At 42.7% G+C, this 22104-nt stretch overlaps 1 protein-coding gene across 10 annotated transcripts in view; it reads right to left on the minus strand.

Annotated features, from left to right (window-relative positions):
- Positions 1 to 22104, minus strand: part of LOC114875058 (nesprin-1) — an 88796-nt gene that overhangs the window by 3953 nt on the left and 62739 nt on the right. For all 10 annotated transcript variants that reach the window (XM_046288522.1, XM_029184951.2, XM_029184943.2 and 7 more), the window contains 7 exons: positions 14877 to 20602; positions 13908 to 14604; positions 13346 to 13648; positions 12237 to 13193; positions 7208 to 7510; positions 4264 to 4521; positions 72 to 2795 (listed from right to left, as the gene is read on the minus strand). In XM_046288522.1, the coding sequence (XP_046144478.1) occupies positions 72 to 2795; positions 4264 to 4521; positions 7208 to 7510; positions 12237 to 13193; positions 13346 to 13648; positions 13908 to 14604; positions 14877 to 20602 (10968 nt within the window). The remainder of the gene's footprint in view (positions 1 to 71; positions 2796 to 4263; positions 4522 to 7207; positions 7511 to 12236; positions 13194 to 13345; positions 13649 to 13907; positions 14605 to 14876; positions 20603 to 22104) is intronic.

Raw genomic sequence — 22104 nt, forward strand, 5'->3', positions numbered from 1 at the left:
GATATTAAATGTCATTTCGCGATGCTGCGATGACATTAACGCCAAATGTCGTCAAATTATGTCAAACTTACTATATGCTTAGCACTAGCATTTAACCCGGGTCCGGCAACAGGATCCGGGGTAACTGCTACTTCCAATGTATCCAAAGCATCATTGCATTCAATCAAGGCAGCTTCCAGTTCCATCAGATAAGCGTCACTGGAAGTCATTCTCAGTAACCTAGGCAAAGTGTCCACCTGTACAGCAGAATCTTGCTCAAATTTCAAAGTTTCCACTTGTACAGCTTCGTCAACTTCCTTCTTCTCTTGCCCTTCGATTTCTGCCCTCAGAGATGCCACTCTCTCCTTGATATCAGTCCATAGTAACTGGTACTCGTCCACCAGCTCCTGAATGTTCGCCACTTCGTCCGGATGACATTCTTGCATAACTTTCAACGCCAATTCGTCGGCCCTTTGAAGCGTAACGTTCAGAGTCCTCAACTCTTCCTCGATCTCGTTCAACTGTTGCAATCTTAATTGAGCAGACGCTTTTTGCTCAGGCGTCGCGAGGTGTTGAGTCCTCGTCAATCTAACGTCAACTTGCGTCAAACCGACGACCGCGGCACCGTGCACCGTAATGAAGTCGCGATAATTCTTTTGACCTCGCTGAAGCACCGATAGAACGGTATTCACTCTAGGTTTCAACGTGTCCCACTTATCGATAAGCTGGTAGGTTCCGCTGATAACGGATTTCAGATTATCTATCTCTAAATACGTTACCAACTTATGAACATTCCATTTAATTAACTCTATCACCGACTCGTGACCTTCGACATCCTCGAGGATCCTCTTAGCCTTCTCGATGGCCTTATCGGTTTCCTCTTTGGAAAGTTCATCGAGATTGTTCTCCAACTCGGACAGAACGCTATCCGTCTCTCTGAGCCAGTCTTCGTGTTCTATAGTAATCTTCTCTAGCTTCTCAAGAGCCTTGCGAACCCATGACTTAAAGTAACCTTCGGATCCTGTCACCTCTATACAGATCTTATCCCATCTTTTCTCTAAATCACACATGTCCCTCGAAATGTCGCTCGTGTCTGACTCGAACACGTAGTTCGAGCTGTCCTTTAAGAATATCTCCGCGAGATTTAACACTTCACTAACGTTGGCACTTTCAGCATCGATGATGCTGCTGTAATGCTGCAGGTCCTGAAACTTTCTGTCGATACGACTCTGATCGGTCACCGGGGTTTTCGATCGCTGAGCCATTTCGATGCCTGCCACCATACTCAACATCTCGTTCAACCTCCTCTCCAACGTTTCCATGGTTCTGATGAAATTTTCTAATTTAATCGCCCTTGCTTTGCTCATGGCTGTCAAACGATCCCACTTCTCGTTCACGCGATCGAGGAATCGTTGAATCCTCTCTTTCTCCTTCTCGTCGGCAACTTCGAGCAGATCTTGCCCGGTGCTCTGCACCCAGAATAAGTCTCTCTGTTGCAAAGCGATCTCTGCTTGCAATTCGCATACCAGTCTCTTCTGCGCGTCTTTAGATTTCCACGTGGAATCGTGTTTCTGAATATTCGACATAATATTAACGATCGATACGTACAATTTTCTCGATTTATCCACCCAACGATCGTAGAGGCTGCAACGTTCGTCTAATCTGCACGCTAATAATGCAGCCTGGTGTTCGAGGTCTCCGTGCTGTTGGCATAGAAGTGTTCGTTGATGGTTCAAGGACTTCACGTCCGAAGGACTCAGACACTCTCTCAACTGTTCTGTAATAACACCGAGAGATTCTAAATCGGTGCTCATGTTGGACAGCCTGTCCTGCAGTTGTCGAACGGATTCCAGCTGTTCGCTGGTCCTCGAAACATTTGCAGCCTTCGCGTGGAAAGCTGTGCTTAATGTTTGACTAATCTCCTCGAAAGTCGCGCTGATATTTCTCGTTTGTTCTTCGTATTCAGCGTGGAGTTTCTGTATCTTCTGAATGAAATCTCTCCAAGTCTCCAAACCTGCGCTGAGATTCGCTATCCTTTGGGAATCAGCTGCGTGTTCCATGCGGATGGACGCAGCCAATGCCCCGTCGCAATTGATCAACAGGGTTTCCTGTTGCTCTTGAAGGGACTTCAACTGAGCCTCGCCTTCCGGTATCTTATCCAATAACGCTTGTATCCTTTGGAGGATCTTGTCGAGCCTCCTTAGATGAATGAACCGAAGATGAAGTTGGCTTCGTTCTCTCTCGATCTCCTTCAACCAACCGAGCAGTTTACTTTGGTCAACCTTGTACCTGTCCCATGCTGTCAGCCTATCGCGTACAGCCGCGTGTCTCTCCATAATTTTCGACAACGTTTCGTTGTGCAGATTCGTCAGGATGTTGAATTGTTCGGTGGTGGACAGGTTACCGCCCTCCTCCGAACGAACGGTGAGGATGAGATTCTGTTGATCAGTCAGTAGGTTCTGATGAACCTCGCAGAGATTTCTGTGCTCCGACAAACCGCTGTAGTCGGCGGGGACGTCGTTGGACAGGAAGTCTTGCACGTGGGATAGGTACTCTTGCCAGAGTTTAAGGGCGGTCACGCTGTCCTGAGTTTTGACTAGACGAGTGGACAGACGATGATACTGTTGAAAGGTTTCCCTGAAGACCTTCTGCCATAGTTGAAGAACCTCCACCACCGATGGTTCCTGCGAGGACACCTCCAAGCTGCGCTCCTTGATTGATTGCAGCTGGGGTTCTGTACAGGTGAGGGCGAGGAGGTGATTCCTCAGGAGCTTCAGCTGCTCCTTCGACTCGTCTTCGTTCGCTGCGGCGAGGCTCTGAAGAGGAAATATTAGAAAAATTATATTGTAAGACACGATGATCTAGATTTTCCTAAATAATTAAAATTGCAATTAGTCAGAACGCAGTCGTTGCATTTTTCAATTCAAGTTTTCCACTTGCAACCTTGCCTAATTAATGTATTAATATTAATATTAGTTAGAATTGAGAAGTCTGAGAACATTTCAATTTCAAATATGAAAGTCTCTTCCCTTTATCTCGAGTGTACTCGATTGCATCCCTTTCGCCGAGTATCGACTTTTCGTACATTCGCGTTAACCGTGTCCTTGAGGGTGATTTTCAATCGACACCTCGACGAATCATGGATTTCGATCGGAAACAAGGTGCTTGGAATCGAAGGTGTTCCAGGGTAGTCGAAAGTTTTGGCAAGAGTGGCGCGGGTGCACGGCCGGATATTCAGCTGTTGCGGATTTCGTGACTGATGCAATTGCCAGCCCCGGTTTTCAAGCCCTTCGGCCTTGACACAACAAATTGTTTCGGAACTAACGCGATTAAAATATAAACGCGCGTGCGAGGTAATGATTGAGCTTGTGCCAAGCACCAATAGCCACGCCGGAAACTGATGGACACGTATAATTATACCACTGTATCCGAAGAGCTAAGAAAATCGGGAGACAACTGCATTAATCCTTAATCCAATTAAGAGTCCAATGGACCCGGGCGTCTAATTACGATAATTCATTTAAATCCGAACAAATAAATCATCAAATTTTCCCAGTCTTCGTTTGTAACCGTTGAATAGTCTGAGTAGTCTAAAGAAAGATGGAATGCAGGAGATGGTACGAGCGATCAAAGGCATCCCATGACTCCAGACGAATTCGCGAAGGCCAGAATAAGAGAACACGAAGACAGCATATGCTGTTCTTCAACGCGTATGAAACTGCCTACTTTAGAACCCTCGTTTTTAGCCTTGCGGTATCCCCGACGTCGCGACGATTCCCATTTTACGCGATTCGTTGACTCTAAATTAATCGCTCGTAATTATAGATGGAAGTTGATTCGCTTACCAACGATCTTCACCCTGACACATTCGATCGCACAGAGAAACGAATCGATTCGATGGAGCTTCGATTCTCTGTTGTATCGAACAACGACCTCGGTTGAGGAAGAGTAGTTATGTTTCGAGTAGCGACTGGGGCTAATTGAAATAAACACGGCGCGGTGCTAACTGTACCGGCGTTAAGCACACGTGTCAACACGTTTTTCATCGACATTTCTATCACGCGGTTGAAATATTTATGAAACCGTGCTACTGTTTATGGCTCTGCCGGGAAAACTCAAAGTTTCATCGAATGAATTTTCAAGAATATGCAACGACTTTGTCTAATTATAACTGAAGAATGCAAAAGGTGAAATTAGAAATTATCTACTCTGTTGAAACATCGTTGACTAATATAGAGAAAAATGAAAGCCACGGAAATAAAAATTACATAATTATACACTTGCCTGTTGGATGGAGTCCAAGAAATTTTTAGTCTGACATAAATCGCCACGTGCTAGCTCCTGGTTAAGGGCACGAGCGTCCGCGGCATCTGCGAGAGACGATAATGTCTCTCGGATGTCTTCGAGACGTTGTCCAAGGGCCTCTACCTCGCAGTGCAATGGCCCACTTGCATCCAAACCGACGTCCGATGCAATTTGCGCCACCAGGCCACGAAGCTCCGCCAACCTTTCCTTGTGTTCCGCCATCGTTTCTTCGCAAATCTAGAAAATTTCGAAATAAACCGTAATTTACAAATCAGTGTCTTCGTCTTTTTATTACAATTATTAATCTTTCCTCATACATATGGTAATTTTTCTACCCTTTCGAGGTAGAATTAGGGCGTTTTTAACCCTCGAATGGTGGAATAGAATAAAATTAGAAAAGATTTCTAATATTTTTAAAAAACAACTTAAAATTTTAGTGATCCACCGCCCAAGGGTTGAAGCAGAATATTCAGAAAGGTGAAAAATTTAGTTGGGAAAAAATGTTTGTACAGTTTGTACATTAGAAAGAATAAATTATTTTCATTGCATTCACGAGAAACGAAAGTGTTAAGGAAAGATATTATGCGTACTTTTTATCTTGTCACTTGGAGTCACTTGTTTGCGAAACAACCATGATTAAGAGTTAGTCTCGTTCCACTCTATTATCACGTTTCTCGTGGACACTTTAAGATTTCAGAAACCTGTTAACTACGCGCTAAAGATAGCGGGATCGAGCGTGTGCTAAATATAAATTTCTGTTATTTCTTGAAAAAAGAAAAGGGGATAGGATCTCGGGAGCATCGGTTGCCCTAACGTTTTCTGAATTCGAGCTTCATCCGTCATAGAAAGCGACCGCGTACGTGTGCGAATGAATGACAAGCGCATAAATGAATGGTACGGATGAATGAATGAAAAAGAGAAGGAGAATCGTGGAAAAAAGCGGGACGAGTATGAATGACACACGCGTCAAGTGGATGCAATTCGTTCGGAGCTCCGATCATTTTTGAACCAAATGCGTGTTCAAATATCAATTTGGAGCAATTTTATTTCGAATAATTATTGAACTTTCTTCTGTTAGATAAGCTTCTAATTATTCAGCCAAATTATTTGTAAAAAATAAAAAAATGACAGGTTCTTTCGAACCATTCCAATGTAAATGGGAGGATGTCACTCCAATATAAATAGGAAATTACTCAAACGATCAAATCACAATTTGCTAGATTAGCGTAGAATAGCATGCACAAAGAATACCATTTCAACTGTCTGCACCACGCATGCATGTATTCTAACGCAGAATCTGCGTTTCGACCACGATATCGATAGAAAGGGAAGAAAAGGGGAGCGGACGATGTATCCCAAGGGAGACTTTCCGACCCCGCATCCCACTCGTGGTCGAAAGCACAACACATCCAAAAAGATTAGAAAGAACAAAAAAAAAAAAAGAAACTTCATCAGAATGAAAAAATAAAGATTAGAACCGAGATATCTTCAGTGAATTCCACGAAGAAAAGAACGCCCTTTCACTGTCCACTCGTTGACATCCTTCTTCGATCGTACCTTTATCTCCTCGGGTGTGCACATGTTATCTGAATTTAGGTCACCGTTCCTATTTTTTTCACAGCAAGTCAACGCGTGTTCGTTCCATGGAACGAAGAAAATGATCGGGCACGTGTCGTCGCGACGCGTACGAGCGCATGCTTTGAATTTTCGATGAGCCGAAAGCCGACGGGACGAGCACGCGTTAATTCGTCGCCCGGCCAAATCCGTATATGATTCAGAACGTGTTTACGATGCAAGCTTGTTGAGAGAAAAAACGTGGACGATAACGACTCGGCCCCCGCCGGAGTAACAAGCGTCCCGACGCTCTGGACCAGACTGCCGTCTCCGGGGATCGATGCGCATACCCTAACAAAGTGGGGAGAGAGACTCTGTTGCCCTGTATTTCAACGACCTACCCTCGCAGACACGTTTTCTCGCACTTGCGTAGGGTGAATCGTTTCTATATCGCTGCACCCAGTACTCGTGGTGGGGACGATGACACTACTTCCATTCAAGGGACGCCTTTTCAACCTCTATATCCTCCCTGACCGAATGTTTTCGTGGGTGGAGTAGACGGAGTTACGGATTTACGTTTTATCTGATTATTTTTTTAAATCGAGAAATTGAATTATAGGCTTGACAAAGATTATTGCGGTATACAAAAATCTGAAATTTGCTTCGACGAAGAGATTTTTTTAATATCAACAGTGAACTGATAACTCCAAAAGCAGAAAATTCGTGGCTTATCGGAGATCGATAGACAGCTTGTCTTGTTTGGTAAAGTGCACAGAAGTGACTGTATAGTTTGATAATGAATATTATGTCACGTTTCACGCCTGATAACGATGATCGATACCCTGCCTTTGAAGCTCACAGAAAATGATTTTTTATTATCCAGGGAACGGTAATATGTACTCGGACCTCGACCTCTTGGAAATGATTTAGCAAATATTTAAATGAACAATACCATAAGACTTCCTTATATTCAGCCGCTTAACTGGACATTCAGGTAATTTACTAAGTTTGTTTAGCGAGTTTACATTGTGCGACTACCATAAATATGACTCACCGTCAGAATAATCCGAACCGTTGAGTTCCAAAAGAAAACTAATGTTACCTCATTTTTACAGCGATAAAGATGCTCCCGAAAACAAAGTATCCATTATGTTATATCCAATGATTCAAAGGTTAAATATAAACTTGTAAAAACATTCCGCTTTCATCGCGCCTACGCTCTTTTTATTCCTTTCTTTCTTTTTTCTCGATAAATAAATTAAGTAACTCCTCCAGTTAGATATTCGAGCGTTGACAAATTGACCGCTACCGCGATGATTTTTTATTCGACAAAATAAAAATGGAGATGTATTAAATTGAAAAGACGTACCTTGATCTGTTTGACGGCTTCTTCGGGCGGTAGGTTGGCGACGGTGTCCATCTGGGTGTCCACCCAGGCCTTCACCGCGGCGCTCGAGTCTTTGTACTGTTCCCACAATCTGCACGCGTGCTGATACTTGGTGCAACGGGCATCTAATTCGGCCCTGGTGTCCTCCCAGGCTTGCACGGCCTCATTTACCGCCGCTTCGACCTTCTCGCGGACCTCTGCAGCGCAACCCTCCCGCAGAGGTTCGGCAGCTTCGCGCAATTCGCCAATGAGAACTTCTCGGGCTCCCAAATCACCGCTGAGACCCTAAAACGAATGAAACCATTTCTGGTATCACGTACCCCATCGTAAAACGCGTCTTTCTTATCTCCTACGTTTCCTGACTCCAATCCAACACGATTCGTACCGGACGAAAGACAAACAAGGAAACGTACCGAAGTGTCAATCGACGATTTCGATGAAATCGATTATGTAGTTCTGGTAAAAATATTTGACACATATTTTTTTATATCGGCCATCCGTCCATGTTAAAGGGGTGAAAATTACCCTCAAAGTTGGGGATGCAAAACATATTTTGTTTGATGAATATCTCGGAAACTACTGCAGATAGAGTAATTATGTAAATTGATGAAATTAGTATTTTTCAATTCATTTGTTTCAACAAAATTCATTTATTCTAATAATCTATTATTGTTCCCTTGTAAGTGCAAACACCTTAATTGTCTTGAAAATAATTTCCTTAGGGCAAAGGGTTAATAGAGCCCTGCCATAGAATGCGTTAAGTAATCTCGTTAAAAGCTGATTCTCCTCAGAAAATTGGTCACCGCGACTAAACTAGGGATTATCACTTTCTCTTGTTGTTTGTTCGTTAAGTCTGATACGCGTATCAATTAAACGGGTTCGATCAAGTTCGCTTAATCAGCTTATTTATCCGCGTTTCGCTGTACACCGAACGAAACGAACTCACGTAGAGAGCGTTCTTTTATTGAACCGAAGAGTTCAATGAAACTTTAATTGATTCTGTACGGTCCGACTCCTCGTTGACTCTTCCTTAGTTTCTTTCTATGATTACGTTTTCTACCTGGATATTACAAGCGAATGTTAATCGGTGATTTCATTGTATAAAAGATTGCGACACCGGATAAACGTTCCGAGCAAGGAAAATACACTGAACGCGTTTCGCGCTTATTACCAACGATTAAAATTATCTGTGACGTACCCATGCGTGATATTTAGTTTCACGTATATTCCGCGATCATATGGAATCGAACGTTATGCAACGGCAAGTACAACAGGGATTGGCGAAGAGAAAAAAGCTCGGACATTGTTCTATTGTTATGTTGAAACGAGTGATTGAACGATTGGCTCGTTATTTGCTCGATAGTCTTCCAGTTAATTGCGATCGTCGTAGCCATTAACCCGACGGACCTTTGGAAAACGTTTCCTAATTCTCTCCATCGTAGACGTTCGCATTAGCATTTTATCTATTCTCATATCTTTAAATTAACATTTACAATGCGGATAATTAGAAGCGATGGCACAAGCAATTATCTGATTTTTATTTAAAAAAAAAGAAAAGGTTTGAAATATAGTAAAAAATTCATAATCATAGGAATGATTATTTCGTTATTTTCAGGAAACGTGACTATTCATAATTAAGCAAAAATTAGAGCAACTATGAATAGTTGAAATATCAGTTAAACCGAGTCGAGTAGGGAAGTTTCCCAGAGTAACACGAATTTCGCTGACGAGGAACGTTGTTGGCGGTGATTTGATTTCCGCTTAGCAGTTTCGCCGGAAAATTCTCAGGCAGGTTAACGAACCCGAGTACACGACATAAAATTAGTTCAACCACGCTCTGACCGAATTCAAGGCGCGAGCTTCGAAACGTGCTGGTCTCGTGACTCAAAATTATTTATAGTTCGTATTTAAGGGAAACTGGCATTTGCATACTTTGAGTAACGCGGCTGTCCGCTCGGACGGATTTGATTCGAACGACATCCTATGAGCGCGCTTCAATTTGTACAAATTTTGAGGAAAAAAATTGAAGTTCCAGAAAGAAATGCATGAAATTTCTCTTTCGCTTCACTTTGCAATATTTTATTTCGATTGAGGAATAAAATGAACATTTCTAAAAGTGCAATGATACTCGCGGTTAATTTTAGATGCAGTTGACAATTTTAACGAAGCCGATCGTTGGACTTTTCACGAACCGGAAGTCGAATGCAACGGGATTCAGATCGGAATTGTGGACGAGGAATCGCGATAAGCAACGAAACAGGAAGTTGCGGCCAGCCTGTAGCTTCCGCTTCGTTCGTGCAATCACTCTGCCTAAAATTCTTCAACTGTCTCCAACATTACTATAATTTCTCCGTCACAAAAATTTATAATTACCTTACAAATTTTACAAATTTTTAATGGTAAATAATTTCACGATCGCGATTATTAAAAATATTTTTAACAAAATTTCATCAAATTTATGTCGCTTCGAATATGAGAATAATCGACAAACGATCGTGGCGTGGAATAACAAAAGGGAGCATAAAAATGCGCAGTTAGACGCGGGCGAGTTTATCGTCGAATTCCGATGTCTAAATTCGTGACTAGAAATTCGGTGCGCAAAATCGTAATCGGAAACGAACGTCTGGCAAGTCGATCGTAAACATTGTCAAAAGTCCCTTCGAGTCTTAGGTAAACCCGTGCTTATCCACGTGGGCATAGTTTACATACCGTATCACTGCGTCATAAGTCCAGTCGCCGTGCTCGTTTGTGTCATCCCGTGTAATTACATCAAAGTGGATTAGCGAAACGAACGCCCGTCTGCGGTATAACTTGTATTGTTTCGCTTTATTTCGATACGTATACCCCACGACGAAAGTATCAGGCTGTTACGTAAATCAACTTCCTTTTTATCCGCGTGCAAATAAATTGAAAATATTTTAAACCCTTTTAAGATAAAAGACTCTGTTTCGGTGAAATTCTGTTACATTACAGAAACTCAAAATTTACGTTTAGATAATATTTATTATTACTGTTATAAAAAAAGAATCATCGACGGTTACGAGTTGATTCATTAATAAGTATTACGTTACATATGCAAAGTCGTTAATTATAAATTTTGATTGATTACATATAGATCGTTCCCGAATTATAAAATATAATTGGGTTGGCAACTAAATATGCGATTTCCACAATTTTCAGTCAAAACATATGTGTAATAATATTTTTGACGAATGACTCTGGGTACGTTACATTTTTACGGCAAATTTTATTCGACGCTAAAATTCGCAGTTTCACGAAACCGTATCATACGTTCAAGTAAAATGTAAATTAAGAATTATACTCGATGACTTCATATCTGTCTTTCTTCAAGGACAATTCAATTGTTCGACTTTTTGCTGATTACGATTAAATTTAGAGAATTTTAGTATTCTAATGTTAATGACAAAAAGAACGCACACTCTTCAGACACTAGTAATTCCGTCATATTTTTGGGATGAGCTTATCTACACCAGATACTGCATTCTCTAAACCGAAACTAAAAATGACTATTCATAGCACAGCTGTTACCTACGAACTTCCTAAAACGAGTCATCTGTTTTGCACGTTTGTATATATGTTCTTCGTCCCCGTTTCGGTTTTGTGTACATACGTACAGTGGCTCTCTAAAATTTTCGACTCCCAGTCAAATGATATTTAAATTAAAAAATAATAATACAGAGAATTAAATTTGGAAATCTGAAAAAGGATGAAATAAAAAGAAAAAATTCATAATAAAACAAAGTAAAATATCCTATGCACGTGTTTAAATTTGACTTTTTTCAACCGCAGCAAATTAATGAACTACACATTCGAACGCAATAATTAAACGTTTCGTTCCAAAGTGCAAAAGATTAAAATTGTTCTTGAGCATTGGTTCACTACTAAATCGAAAGCATGAATATTTAACGTTTACTTCCGATCAGCCGATTCGATGCGTCGAGGAGCAGACATGCTTGCCTATTAGCGAACTGACGTTTCGTCGATCGTTCACATGGCTCGTGTCACCGCAATCCTTCATTCTTCATTTCACAATCACTCGAACGTTAATAAAATTACGAAATTGATTTACACGAGTGTCACTGTGTCACGGAACGAAAGGAAACGTTTAAAAGCGCGCGGGGCCGACGCGTACTCGACGACGGAACTCGCGCCACTGATAGCTGACCCGCGATAACACCGATCCCAGTTCGCATCGCGCATGCGCACTCGGAGGCGCGCTTTTCTCGCACGTGGCGAAGGTTATCGAAGAGGAAAGTGCGTCTTCCGGTGAGAGCATCGATCCATCGATCAATCGTTACCTCATCATTTCTGACGCTTTTTTTTTTTCAAAGTTTGGTCGTTTAAACGTTTCTATTATTAATTCGCAGTATTTGACGATCGAACTTTTGCAAAGTTTGGTATTTTTAATCTGCAACGCTTCGCGATATTTAACGCGCGAAACGTAGAGTTTTTCAAATTAATATTTTTATCATTAATTTGCGATATGTTTCGTGCTGAATATTGATATTATTTTAAATCACGCAAAAGTAAATTTCCTCTTCGAAATAGTTGAAAATGTATAACACGAAACACGTTTAAACTTTATTGCTCCCGTCGGTTGCTTTTCAACCAAGTTTTTCATAGTTTCTTTACTAGAACGAGTAAAAGCGTGGGGACGTGAAAGCAGGGCGCTCGATACCTCTAGATTACAGTCATTGAAACTTCTGCAAGTTTTAACGCATTCCAGGTTCCGAAGAGTTTCAAGGAATGTTCGAGTACAAAACCGTTTGAATAATAAATCTTGGGTGCTTCTAGTTTGATTAAGAATTCTTGCTTGATTAACACGTTAGCTGTTACAGTCGAATATAATTGCACTTGTTCAGGATACGAAAGTTTCATTTTTCAATTATTATTTTCCGTTCCATTGAATTAATTATTTTTCTTAATTACTATCTTTTTTCCAACACATGAAAGTGAAAATATATGAAACACGAAAATCATTAAAACTTACCTCCAACCGTTCGGTAGCTTTGAGTAGTCTGTCGTAATCAACCGATTCTTGAACCGTCAGCAACTCCATCATATAATCAGCCTCCTGAACAGATTGCTGCACCATTTCAAGTTGTCTTTCGAACCTCCTCCACAGAGCAAGCCTGTTCCTCAACAACGGCAACAACCGAGAACATCTAGCCTCGAGATCGGTATGCGCATCCTGCAGGTTCGAAATGTCTCTTTCGACGCTGATAGGCGACATAGAGACTTTCGTGATAGTAGGCAAGGTGTGTAATAATTGTCTGAGTTCCATGATATCCTGCCACAAGAGTGCCAGTTCATCAGCGACCGTTTGACAACGATCAACAGCAGTTGCGACCACGTCGCTCCCCTGTCGTTCGCTTCCCTCGCATTGGTCCAATATAGATGATTGCTCTTGATGAGCTTTCCTGACACGATTCAGACCACGATGAATAGCCTGAAGCCTTTCCCTCAGCAACTTTGCAACGTTCAATTCCTGCCTGATCTGATCTTCGATCCTGCAAGCCGATGACAGCAAAACACCGGCTTTCTCGATCGCCGGTAGTGAAAGCAGTTTTAGAGAACTTATTCCGCAATGAATCGATGCTATTTCATTTAACAGAACAGCGAGTCGTTCGATGTAGAGATCCAATTCTTCTTCGGTCTTCAGGACACCATGGAAACCATCCATGGTCATTCTTAACTCGTTCAATCGTCTTTCAAGGAGTTTCAGTTCTTCGTTGGGCGATATGTCTTTAGGGTAGATGTTTTGTTTCAACTGTTCTTCGATGTACTTGATATGTGCAGTTACATCGAACCAAACATCTTCAAATTGCCTGTATAAATCTCTCTGCCATATATCGTCCCGGCAATCGATTATTCTGAGGGCGTCTACGAAACTTTCGTGTGCCTTTAGTTTCATATTTTGGTGGACTTCGTATTGTGCCTTCAATTCCTGATGAAATTATAAATGATACGTGTTAGGAAGTTGAGATTATTTGAGGGAGATTTAAAAATTGCGAATTATACATTTGTTTCAGATTATAATTATATTAGAATAAAGGATGCTGATATCGAAGTGTTAATAACCCTTTTAGAAATTCTTACCCAAAATTCGTGCAAATGATCCACGGATAGATAATATTCAGGTTCGCGCATCTCCTTCTCCACCTTCGTCATCCAGTTTTTCAATCGATTCTTCAATGATTCATGAAGGATCCATTTCTCCTTAAACTTCAACAATGTTCCCAACGACCGTTGCACGTCGATCTGAAGCTTCACGATCACATCCAAAGCTTCTCTGTAACGATCCTCAGGATCTTCGATGTTCACAAGTTCCTTAAGACTGCGAGCTACGTTCAGAAGCTGAACGATCCTGGCGTGATGCTTCGCCACATCCGTTTCCAGAGACTAAAAAAAGAATTTACGTTACCGATAAATCGCGTTTGTTGACGAAAACCGATACCCGTTAAACTGACGTTCAACATTATCATGTAAATGTTAGCTGCAATGTTGCTCGAGTTAAAAATAAGTTTAATGTATTATTTACGTTCTGTTCCATAAGTCATGGGATGTTTCATCATTCCAGAATGAACTTTAAATACAATCTACATTTTCAGAGGAGATGACTTTAATAATTTTATCTACTGAAATTTTTAAAAATACTCACTTGGTACAGAGAGATGTACTGATCGTAATCAGACGACTTCACATTTTGGAGGCCAGGTACCCGTTGATGAGCAACCTGGAGCCACCCTCTTTCTTCTTTGATCCCTTGTTCCAGTAGCATCCACCTGGACGCAGCTAGAGCCATTTGTTGCGCCCTGGATGCAGCTTGATCCAACAGAGACGTAGCTCTGCTATGCAGTTCTTCGTGAAGGTCTGAATACTTGGTCCTCGTTTCAGGGTCCAAATTGCCTTCCAATGACTCCAGGATCGTTCGACAGTGATTGAGATTGACAAAGAACTTCCTATGCTTCTGCATCTCTTCCTGAAGATGTTCTAAACTCATCACCGATATAGGACTGTTCAACAAGTTCTCTGCAATCTCGGTGATCTCAGCAAATTCTCTGAGAGTCTGCTCGTATTCCTCGGCAAGAGCCAACAGCTGCAGAAGACGTTCGCGTTCGATGGAAATGTCGTGTTCGATCATTTTCGTCATTTCGTGAGCAGCGTAGGTTTCTCTCGGAATATTTTTGCCGGGGTAGTCGCGGAGTAATTCGTGTGAAGTGGTGAGAAGAGACGCGATTTTCCACATGTGACAACGATTTATGTTTTCGAGCTTGTCCAGCTCCTGGAGCTTCCATTGCGTGGATGCTTCTTGCTCGACGACGTTGTTCAGCTGTTCGCGTTGCTCCTCGATCCATCTGTCGCGATAATGAGAAATGGATTAATTAAAAAATAAAAAGTGTAGGAGAGGGGAGAAAGTCGTTTCGTCTCGGGATCGTCAGACTCGTCAGGCGATCCCTGCCTTATATTCGAACTGCGGGCGACCGCTAGCGAGAACACTGATCATCTCGACGCCACCTAGCGGTCCCGGCCCGAACTAAAGGCGTCCGGGGAGACGAAACCCTCTCCCCCTTCCCCTAACGCCTACGAAAGGAAACACTTTCTATATTTTATTCCATTCGAATCTTACCTGTACATGTTGTGCACTCCGTTCACAAATTCATCCCACCTTGCAAGTTCGCTGGTGACATGCTTCTCGCTGTCAGCAGTTACGTCCTCGATCATCTTCACCTGATGCATAAGAGCGTCTAAACACTCCTGCAAATTGACACGATCGCTCTCTGGATAATTAGTCTCGACCAATTTCCAAATATCGTTCAATTCGTGTATATTCTCCTCTACGTTCTCCACTTCGTCCTTCAGTTCGACGTAAGTCTTGTCCTCGTGGGATGGTCCACTGGGACACTCCTTGCTCAGGAAGATTCTGTATTCGATCGTCTCTAACCACGTGGATATAGTGTCCACGATGACAACCAGGGTTTCTTCCGCGGCTATCGAATCTTTCTCTTGAGCAGCGTCTTTCAGACGAGACAATTCTTTCCTCACATCAGCAGCACGCTCTTCGGCTAACTTCTCGTTCGCTACTTGATCTAAGTGAGCGATATGGAGAATGTTTCCCAGATGGCTAGGCTGTTTGGCGTTTCGAAGACATTGCATTCGATCGGAAATCGCCTTGGTGGTTTGACTACTTTGAGTGACCTGAAGCTGAGGATCGTATTCCATCGTTTCAGCTAGCAGGAAGGCCTTCGAACTGGCACCCTTCGGTGGGACTGGGTGATGAGACATCTCCCACGAAGCTTGGTCCACTTCTTCGTATTTCGGATCAAGCTTTTTGGAAGATTCAGTGATAATGTCCGCGTAAGTTTTAATCCTAGGTCGATCTTCCTCCTGCAAGACGAACTCAGCAGGTGAGAATGGTTCTTCAGTTGTGTCCATCGGTTCGGGCGAAGGCATGTGCATTGGTACTTGTTGAACTTCCGAATCTGGTTTCTCCGTGCCCAGAGTCCATACATCTTGAGCATCCTTGATGACCATTGATTCATTTTCTTCTTTTTGTGAAGCATCCTCTGATTCAGAAATTTTTTCCAAATGTGTATCTCCAGGAGGAGACTTCTCTTTGCCTACATTCTTCTTAGCAACGTCTGAATAGGATAACTTTAAAGACAGATCTTTCGACTCTACGGGGTGGCCAAAGATGGACTCAAGGTCCTTTTCACTCGGTGAGCTGATTTCCATGGTCTTATGTCTTCTCTTTCGCTTGTGTCTTCTTCCAAGGCTGCCATCGTCCACTTTGGCTGCGTTCAAATCCTCGCTGATACTGGTGTCCTGCGAGGTGTCGGTAGGTTTCGTGGTGTCATCGCTGACTGATAATTCCTTATCTTCGGACTTTGGCTCATCTTGCTCCAATAGTCCTTGCAATCGTTCGGTTTCTATAAACTCGTCTGTGGAAGACGGCTGCTCTTTCGTGCTCCTTATCATCATTAACTCTTCTTTTGTTTCTTGTACTTGTACATCAGGTGCTACTGGAATTTCTATATATTTTACAGGCGTCATTGCATCCGTCGACGCGTCCACCACGTCCACTGTGGCTTGTACTCCTTGCGCATCATTCTTAAATAACGAATCTTGCAACGTTTCATTCGTTTGCTGAGAAATCGTCGCGAACGACGGCTTCTCTTCTTCGACGCTCGTTTGAACGTCGCGTGTTTCAGGGATGATCTGGACACTCTCCTCTACTCCAGGGACTAATTCGCTCGTCTTTATTTGTACCGAGCTATCTAACGTTTCTATCTTCTCGGGAGGAATAGTCTGCGAGTGTTCATCCATCAGTTGTTTCGTTTCTTCGAGACTGGTTTGAGCAGAAAGTTCACAAACGTCGACTCCAATCGGGGAGACACTGATCGGGCTGGTTTGCATCGTGTTTTCCTGAGTTGGTTGGGGTAAAATCGTCTGCGACTCCGTTTCTTGAGTAACAGCCTGTCGAGGACTCTCCATGGGAGTAGTCTGGGTTTCTATCACCTCGAACGGTGTCTCTTTAGCTAGATCTGCTTGAACGTTGAAGTCCAACGTGGTCGTTTCTGGTTTACTGGTTTGCGACTCCGTTTCGACGATCTCAGGCTCTTCAGGGGTCACTGTCTGAACAGCAATGCAAGTGGAAACCTTCTCCTCAATTGGCGAAGGAGTCGTTTGCTGTTCAACAGCGACCACTGTCTTCTCCAAAGTCTGAGTCTCCATTTCTATGGATGGTACTGTTGGCGACGTCTGCGCCTCCATGGAAACTACATCCATAGGTACAGTTTGCACCTGGGTCTCTTCAGTTTCCGCCGAAACAACTGTCACCTGAATATCTTCAATCGGGCTGGTCTGAACAGCGTACTCTTCAACTTCTTTCCTAGGTATTTCTAACGTTTGTGTACTCGTTTCTTCGATTGTAGGTTTTTCTATGATAGTTTGAACAGCAAAGTCTGAGCCAGGTAATGGAGAAGTCTGCATCTCCGAATGATGCGTTTCAGGCGATTCTTGAACGGTCTGGGTGCTGAAGTCTAAGCCGAGCAACGGAGATGTCTGCATTTCTGTATGAACTTCTTCGACTTCGGGTACTTGGATATCTTCAGGGATTTGAGGCGAGGTCTGCACTTGTTTGTGGATTTCTTCTTGAACCGTTTGGCTGCTGAAATCTAGACCAGGCAACGGAGATGTTTGCATCTCTGCGTGAGCTTCGACTTTGGGTACTTCAACATCTTCAGGAGCTTGAGGCGAAGTTTGTACTTGTTTGTGAATATCTGAAATCTCCGACACCCTTCTTCCTTCTAATTGAGGCGATGTCTGTACGTAAATCTCCGATACTTCTTCGTGTTTCGGAGACGTAGCTACAGAGACAGTGAATTCTTGAGTTCGCGAAGGTTTATCCTTGTTAGGATCAACCTCCTCCCTCTTCCTTTTCTTCTTTTTCTTCTTCGTCGCCTTGGCGTCTTCGCTGTCCACCGGTGTCACATCGTCCGTGAATTCTCCATCGTCGGTAGTGGTCTTAGGAAATTCTGTCGGTTCTTCTTCTCTGGAGCTTCTCACTCTCTGCTTCCTCTTCTTCTTCTTCTTCGTCCTCGTAATATTTTCATCATCCGGCGTGGTGGTCGACACCATCGTCCTGTCCGCCTCGTATCCATCTTCACCTTCCGAAGTTTCATCCTTCAATGACAATTCCATCTCACCCGATGCGAACATCTTCGTCACGTCCGGTTGAGGAGCTTCGCTAACCTGTTTCGAGGAATCTGACAGAGGGATATCAATCTCCATAGAATCTGCAAGGTTTGAAATCAAGGAAGTGCTCGATTTCATAGGTGAACCGATTTCTTCTTCGATTTTTGTAGTAATTGTATCTTCTTCGGATTCTGTGGGCTTCGCTTGACATTCTTCTTCTTTTTCTGACGCAACGATTGACTTGTCCGAAGTTTCATCCTTCTCCGAAGTGATGATCGATTTATCCGTTTCTTCTTTCTCTGAAGTGATCACCGACTTGTCCGATGTAGCAACTTCTTTTTCTGAAGTGTTCACCGGCTTGTCCGAGGTAGCAACCTCTTTCTCCAAGGTAACGGGTCGTTCTAGCATTGGTGGAGACGTCTGAACGATCTTATCGTGAATTACAGACGTACTTTCTTTGTCTGCTGGCAGACTGATGTCTACATCCTCCTTCACCATACCGTAGGGTGCGAGTCGTGGTTCAGTTTGACTCTTCACAGACACCATAGGCTCAGCTTCTTCTCCCTCTTTCTTCACAGCCAGAGATATCTCCACCTTGTGGAAGATGGGTTTGTATTCCGGCTTCAGAGCTTCGTCAACGTAATCGTAATCGATTTCAGGAACGAACGAGTCCTTCACTATTTGTTGTTTCACGTTAATCGGTAGGACACGTGTTTCTTCTTTCTTCGTTTCGACTGGTTCTTCAGGTTCTCCTGAAATTTCAACTGTCTTTGGTATTTCTTCGGATAGATCTTGTGCTTTCTTCGGCTGTTCCTCAAGCACGGAAGCATCTACGGTGCCAGGGTGCTTTTCTACGTCTACCGTGCGACCTTCTACCTCCATAACAGGTGTTTCGATGATTACTGGTGCACCGTCTGACTTACAGGTCGCTTTCTCGATGCTCGGTACATCCTCCGACACCGTGGAATCAATCGGAGATCTGATTGATTCTTCTGCTACCTGAGAAACCTCTTGGATCTTGATCTCTTGACTGGGACTCTGCAAAGCAGCGGATACTTCAGCATCGATGAACGCTTGACTGTTCACTGGAAGAGATTTTTTACCAGTTACCTCGGCCAGGAATTGCTCGTGCTCGTACTTGTCCACTATTTCAGGTTTCTTCTCAAGTAATTCTGGCTTCAGACTCTCATCAGCAACTTGGCTATCAATTGGAGCTTGCTGTGATATTTCCTCAACTTGTTCTGTTTCAGAAATTTCTATAACATCTGTAACCTTCCTTTCGGCTTCGACATCTTTTCCAGTGTCAGGGGAAATTTCTTCTTCTTCTGGTTCTTGATTCGCGCATGGATGCATGTCCTTAGCAAAGGCGCCGAAGAAAGGTCCTTGCATAGGAGTGTCAGCCCTAGTGACGTCCTTCAATCCTCCATCTTTGTCCATTTTATCTTCTTCATCCTTGATCTTCTCAATCTTAGGACGACCTTCCTTCTCTTCTTCGATCTGAGTTTCTGCGCCAAGGTGTCGTTGATCCTCCTGTTTGATCACATTGATGCTGATATGAGGAATACTCTTCTCGTCTATCTCAACTTCTTCAGGTTCCTCTATTATCTCCTCCGTAGCAGTCTCCTTGCCATCGACGATCGTCACTTTTCGAATGATCCTTCTAGTCTTCCTGACCACTCTTCTAGTCACTTGCTGCACCACTGCGTGCACACTCGACGTCTTCGCCTGGCATTCACCGCCCTCCATCAGGATACCTTCTTCGAGAGGCTGCGGACTGATGTCTCTTATTTGTCCTTGAGTCACTACATGAGTGTACTGCGGCGCTGATTCGTATTCTTCTACGTTCACGTCCTTGAACGGTGTTCCAGTGGCCACTCTTCCTCCGTAAATCTGTTTGGTGCTCGTTTCTATGGTGCCGTTTGGTTTGGCGGTGGTGACGGTGACCTGCTGGTTCCTCATGGTGGCTTCAGAGAAGGCGTGCACCATGGATGGAGCGTCTCCGATCGCTGTCGACATGGACGACAAGTGTTGTTGAGTGGTTTGTCTGCTAGTCATCGTGGTTCGTCTCAGTTTCCTCACGATGATCCTCTTCGAGCCGTCTTCATCTACTACCACCTCGGTCGTCACGTCGTCCGGTTCGACCAGAACCGTTTCGAAGGACTGCGGAGCAGCATGGAAGATGTTCAATTCGCTAGTAGTGTTGTCCTTGTTCGTTGGGTCCTGATACTTCATGTCAACGACGATGTCTTCAGCAATGGTGTCAGGACGATCTTGAACGATTTCTTGGACCGATGCGGAGGGTAGATTCTTCGTGGCTATTTCGATCACGTCGTGATCACCCTCTGTGGTCTTCAGGATCTTTATAGTTTCCTGGGTTTGGGGATTCTCGACGTCTGGGTGCATCGTGTCCACCGTCTGCGTGGTTAACGAGTGACATACTGTTGATGGCGGCATTTGATTCGTGGACGTCTGTTTAGACACTTGCTGCGGTTTCTCAACGACGTCGTTTTCTAGAAGACTTTGACCAGTTTGTAGGGAAACGTCGGCCAAAGATGGCATGCTACTCTCGAGGGACGAATGAATTGAGGGTGCCTGATCGAGGGTAGCGTCATCTCGGTCCGACGCTTCGTCGGCTCGAGCTTCCTCGTCACCTTGCTCCTGGAAAATTGAAAACAACCCCCATTGAAGCTACCTGGGTCGCTTACAAAAATTCTTCTTCGGTTGCTGGTGTTCTGGACATTTTGTTGAGTGTACCGTGTAAGTCTTTTTTTTGACAAAGGGTGAGCTTCGGAATCTTGATTAAGTCCAAGTTTTGTGTAATTATTGGGAATTCAATAAATAATAAAATTCAGTATTGTCTAGTGATAATTAGCAATTTTCTAATTAATCCAATCCTAATACTTAAGAAAATTTTGTAAAGTGCTCGCTATAATTTTTCACTCCCAAAATCAATTTCCACCCCCTTCGTGAATGCACTTGTGAATGATTTTGTGATTAGCACGATTAAAGCTGTAACAATTAATGTACTAAATTTTGCTACTTGAAAGACAAATAATAATTCAGGTCAATGAAAGACCTTGCATTACATTCTGGTAACTAACAAGTATTTCATTATGTAATCGCGACATGAATAATAACGGATGTCTGTTTCTGAAGTAGCAAAATTTATTACGATCCTTGTTAATGGTAGCACTACGTTGAATCACTCGTTTGTTACGTGAAAGTTGACGTTGATTGTTACATGATTTGGTGAGCCTTGTCTATTTCTATCGGCACAGCTGCACCTGCATGGTGTCGATGATGGCGGAGACGGAAGAATTTATTTGAAAAACATAATCGCCACGGAGCGAGAACGAGAATATATCCGTAGACAAGAACACTTCGCGTAACACTGTCGTATTTTTAGATCAAAACGAATGCTACGTTTAACTTTATTTTAAGCTCTACTTATACCACGAGATACGTATATAAGTATACATATATTTAAAAAATGGAACCAGCAATTTATTCATCGCTAACGAATGAGGCCGAAAATTTATTAACGAACACATGCTTTCTATTAAAGATACCGAATTAAAAAATGACGTATCTTAAGTATTTTTACAACGTTTCTCGAATAAAATTCTATTATTATTTTACAAATACACATACAGAGAATTCAAAGTACGAGTACCAAATTCTCATAAAATTTCACTTCAATTTTCTTTTAAACACCCTGTATAATATGGATACATATAGGTAAATACATATGTTTATTTTCTTAAATGATATTATTATCGTTACCATAACCAGACACGAAATGAGACGTTGGGATAAATAAAACGGAGGGAGATGGGGATTAATGAGAATACTTTAATTACAGCATGAAAAAAATTACAGAGTACTGTATTAACATTCCTTAAACAAAATGCTGCGTCTATACAATTACATCCATTACCTTAAGCTAGATGAACATAAAGTGCGTTTTAAATAAATACACGTATGAAACATGAGAACGGAATTGTGATTGTGCGATGAATGTAACGAATAGTGTTGCGTGTGATCGTTAAAGCCTGATGGATAATTAACAAGATGAACCATGGTGCAAAATAAAGAGAAAAAAATATATATATATGAGGTGTACATAATTCTATTCTATTCACCGTTGAACCTTAATTGAC

The sequence above is a fragment of the Osmia bicornis genome, chromosome 13, assembly GCF_907164935.1.
Source record: "Osmia bicornis bicornis chromosome 13, iOsmBic2.1, whole genome shotgun sequence".
In the NCBI taxonomy this organism is placed as follows: Eukaryota; Metazoa; Arthropoda; class Insecta; order Hymenoptera; family Megachilidae; genus Osmia; species Osmia bicornis.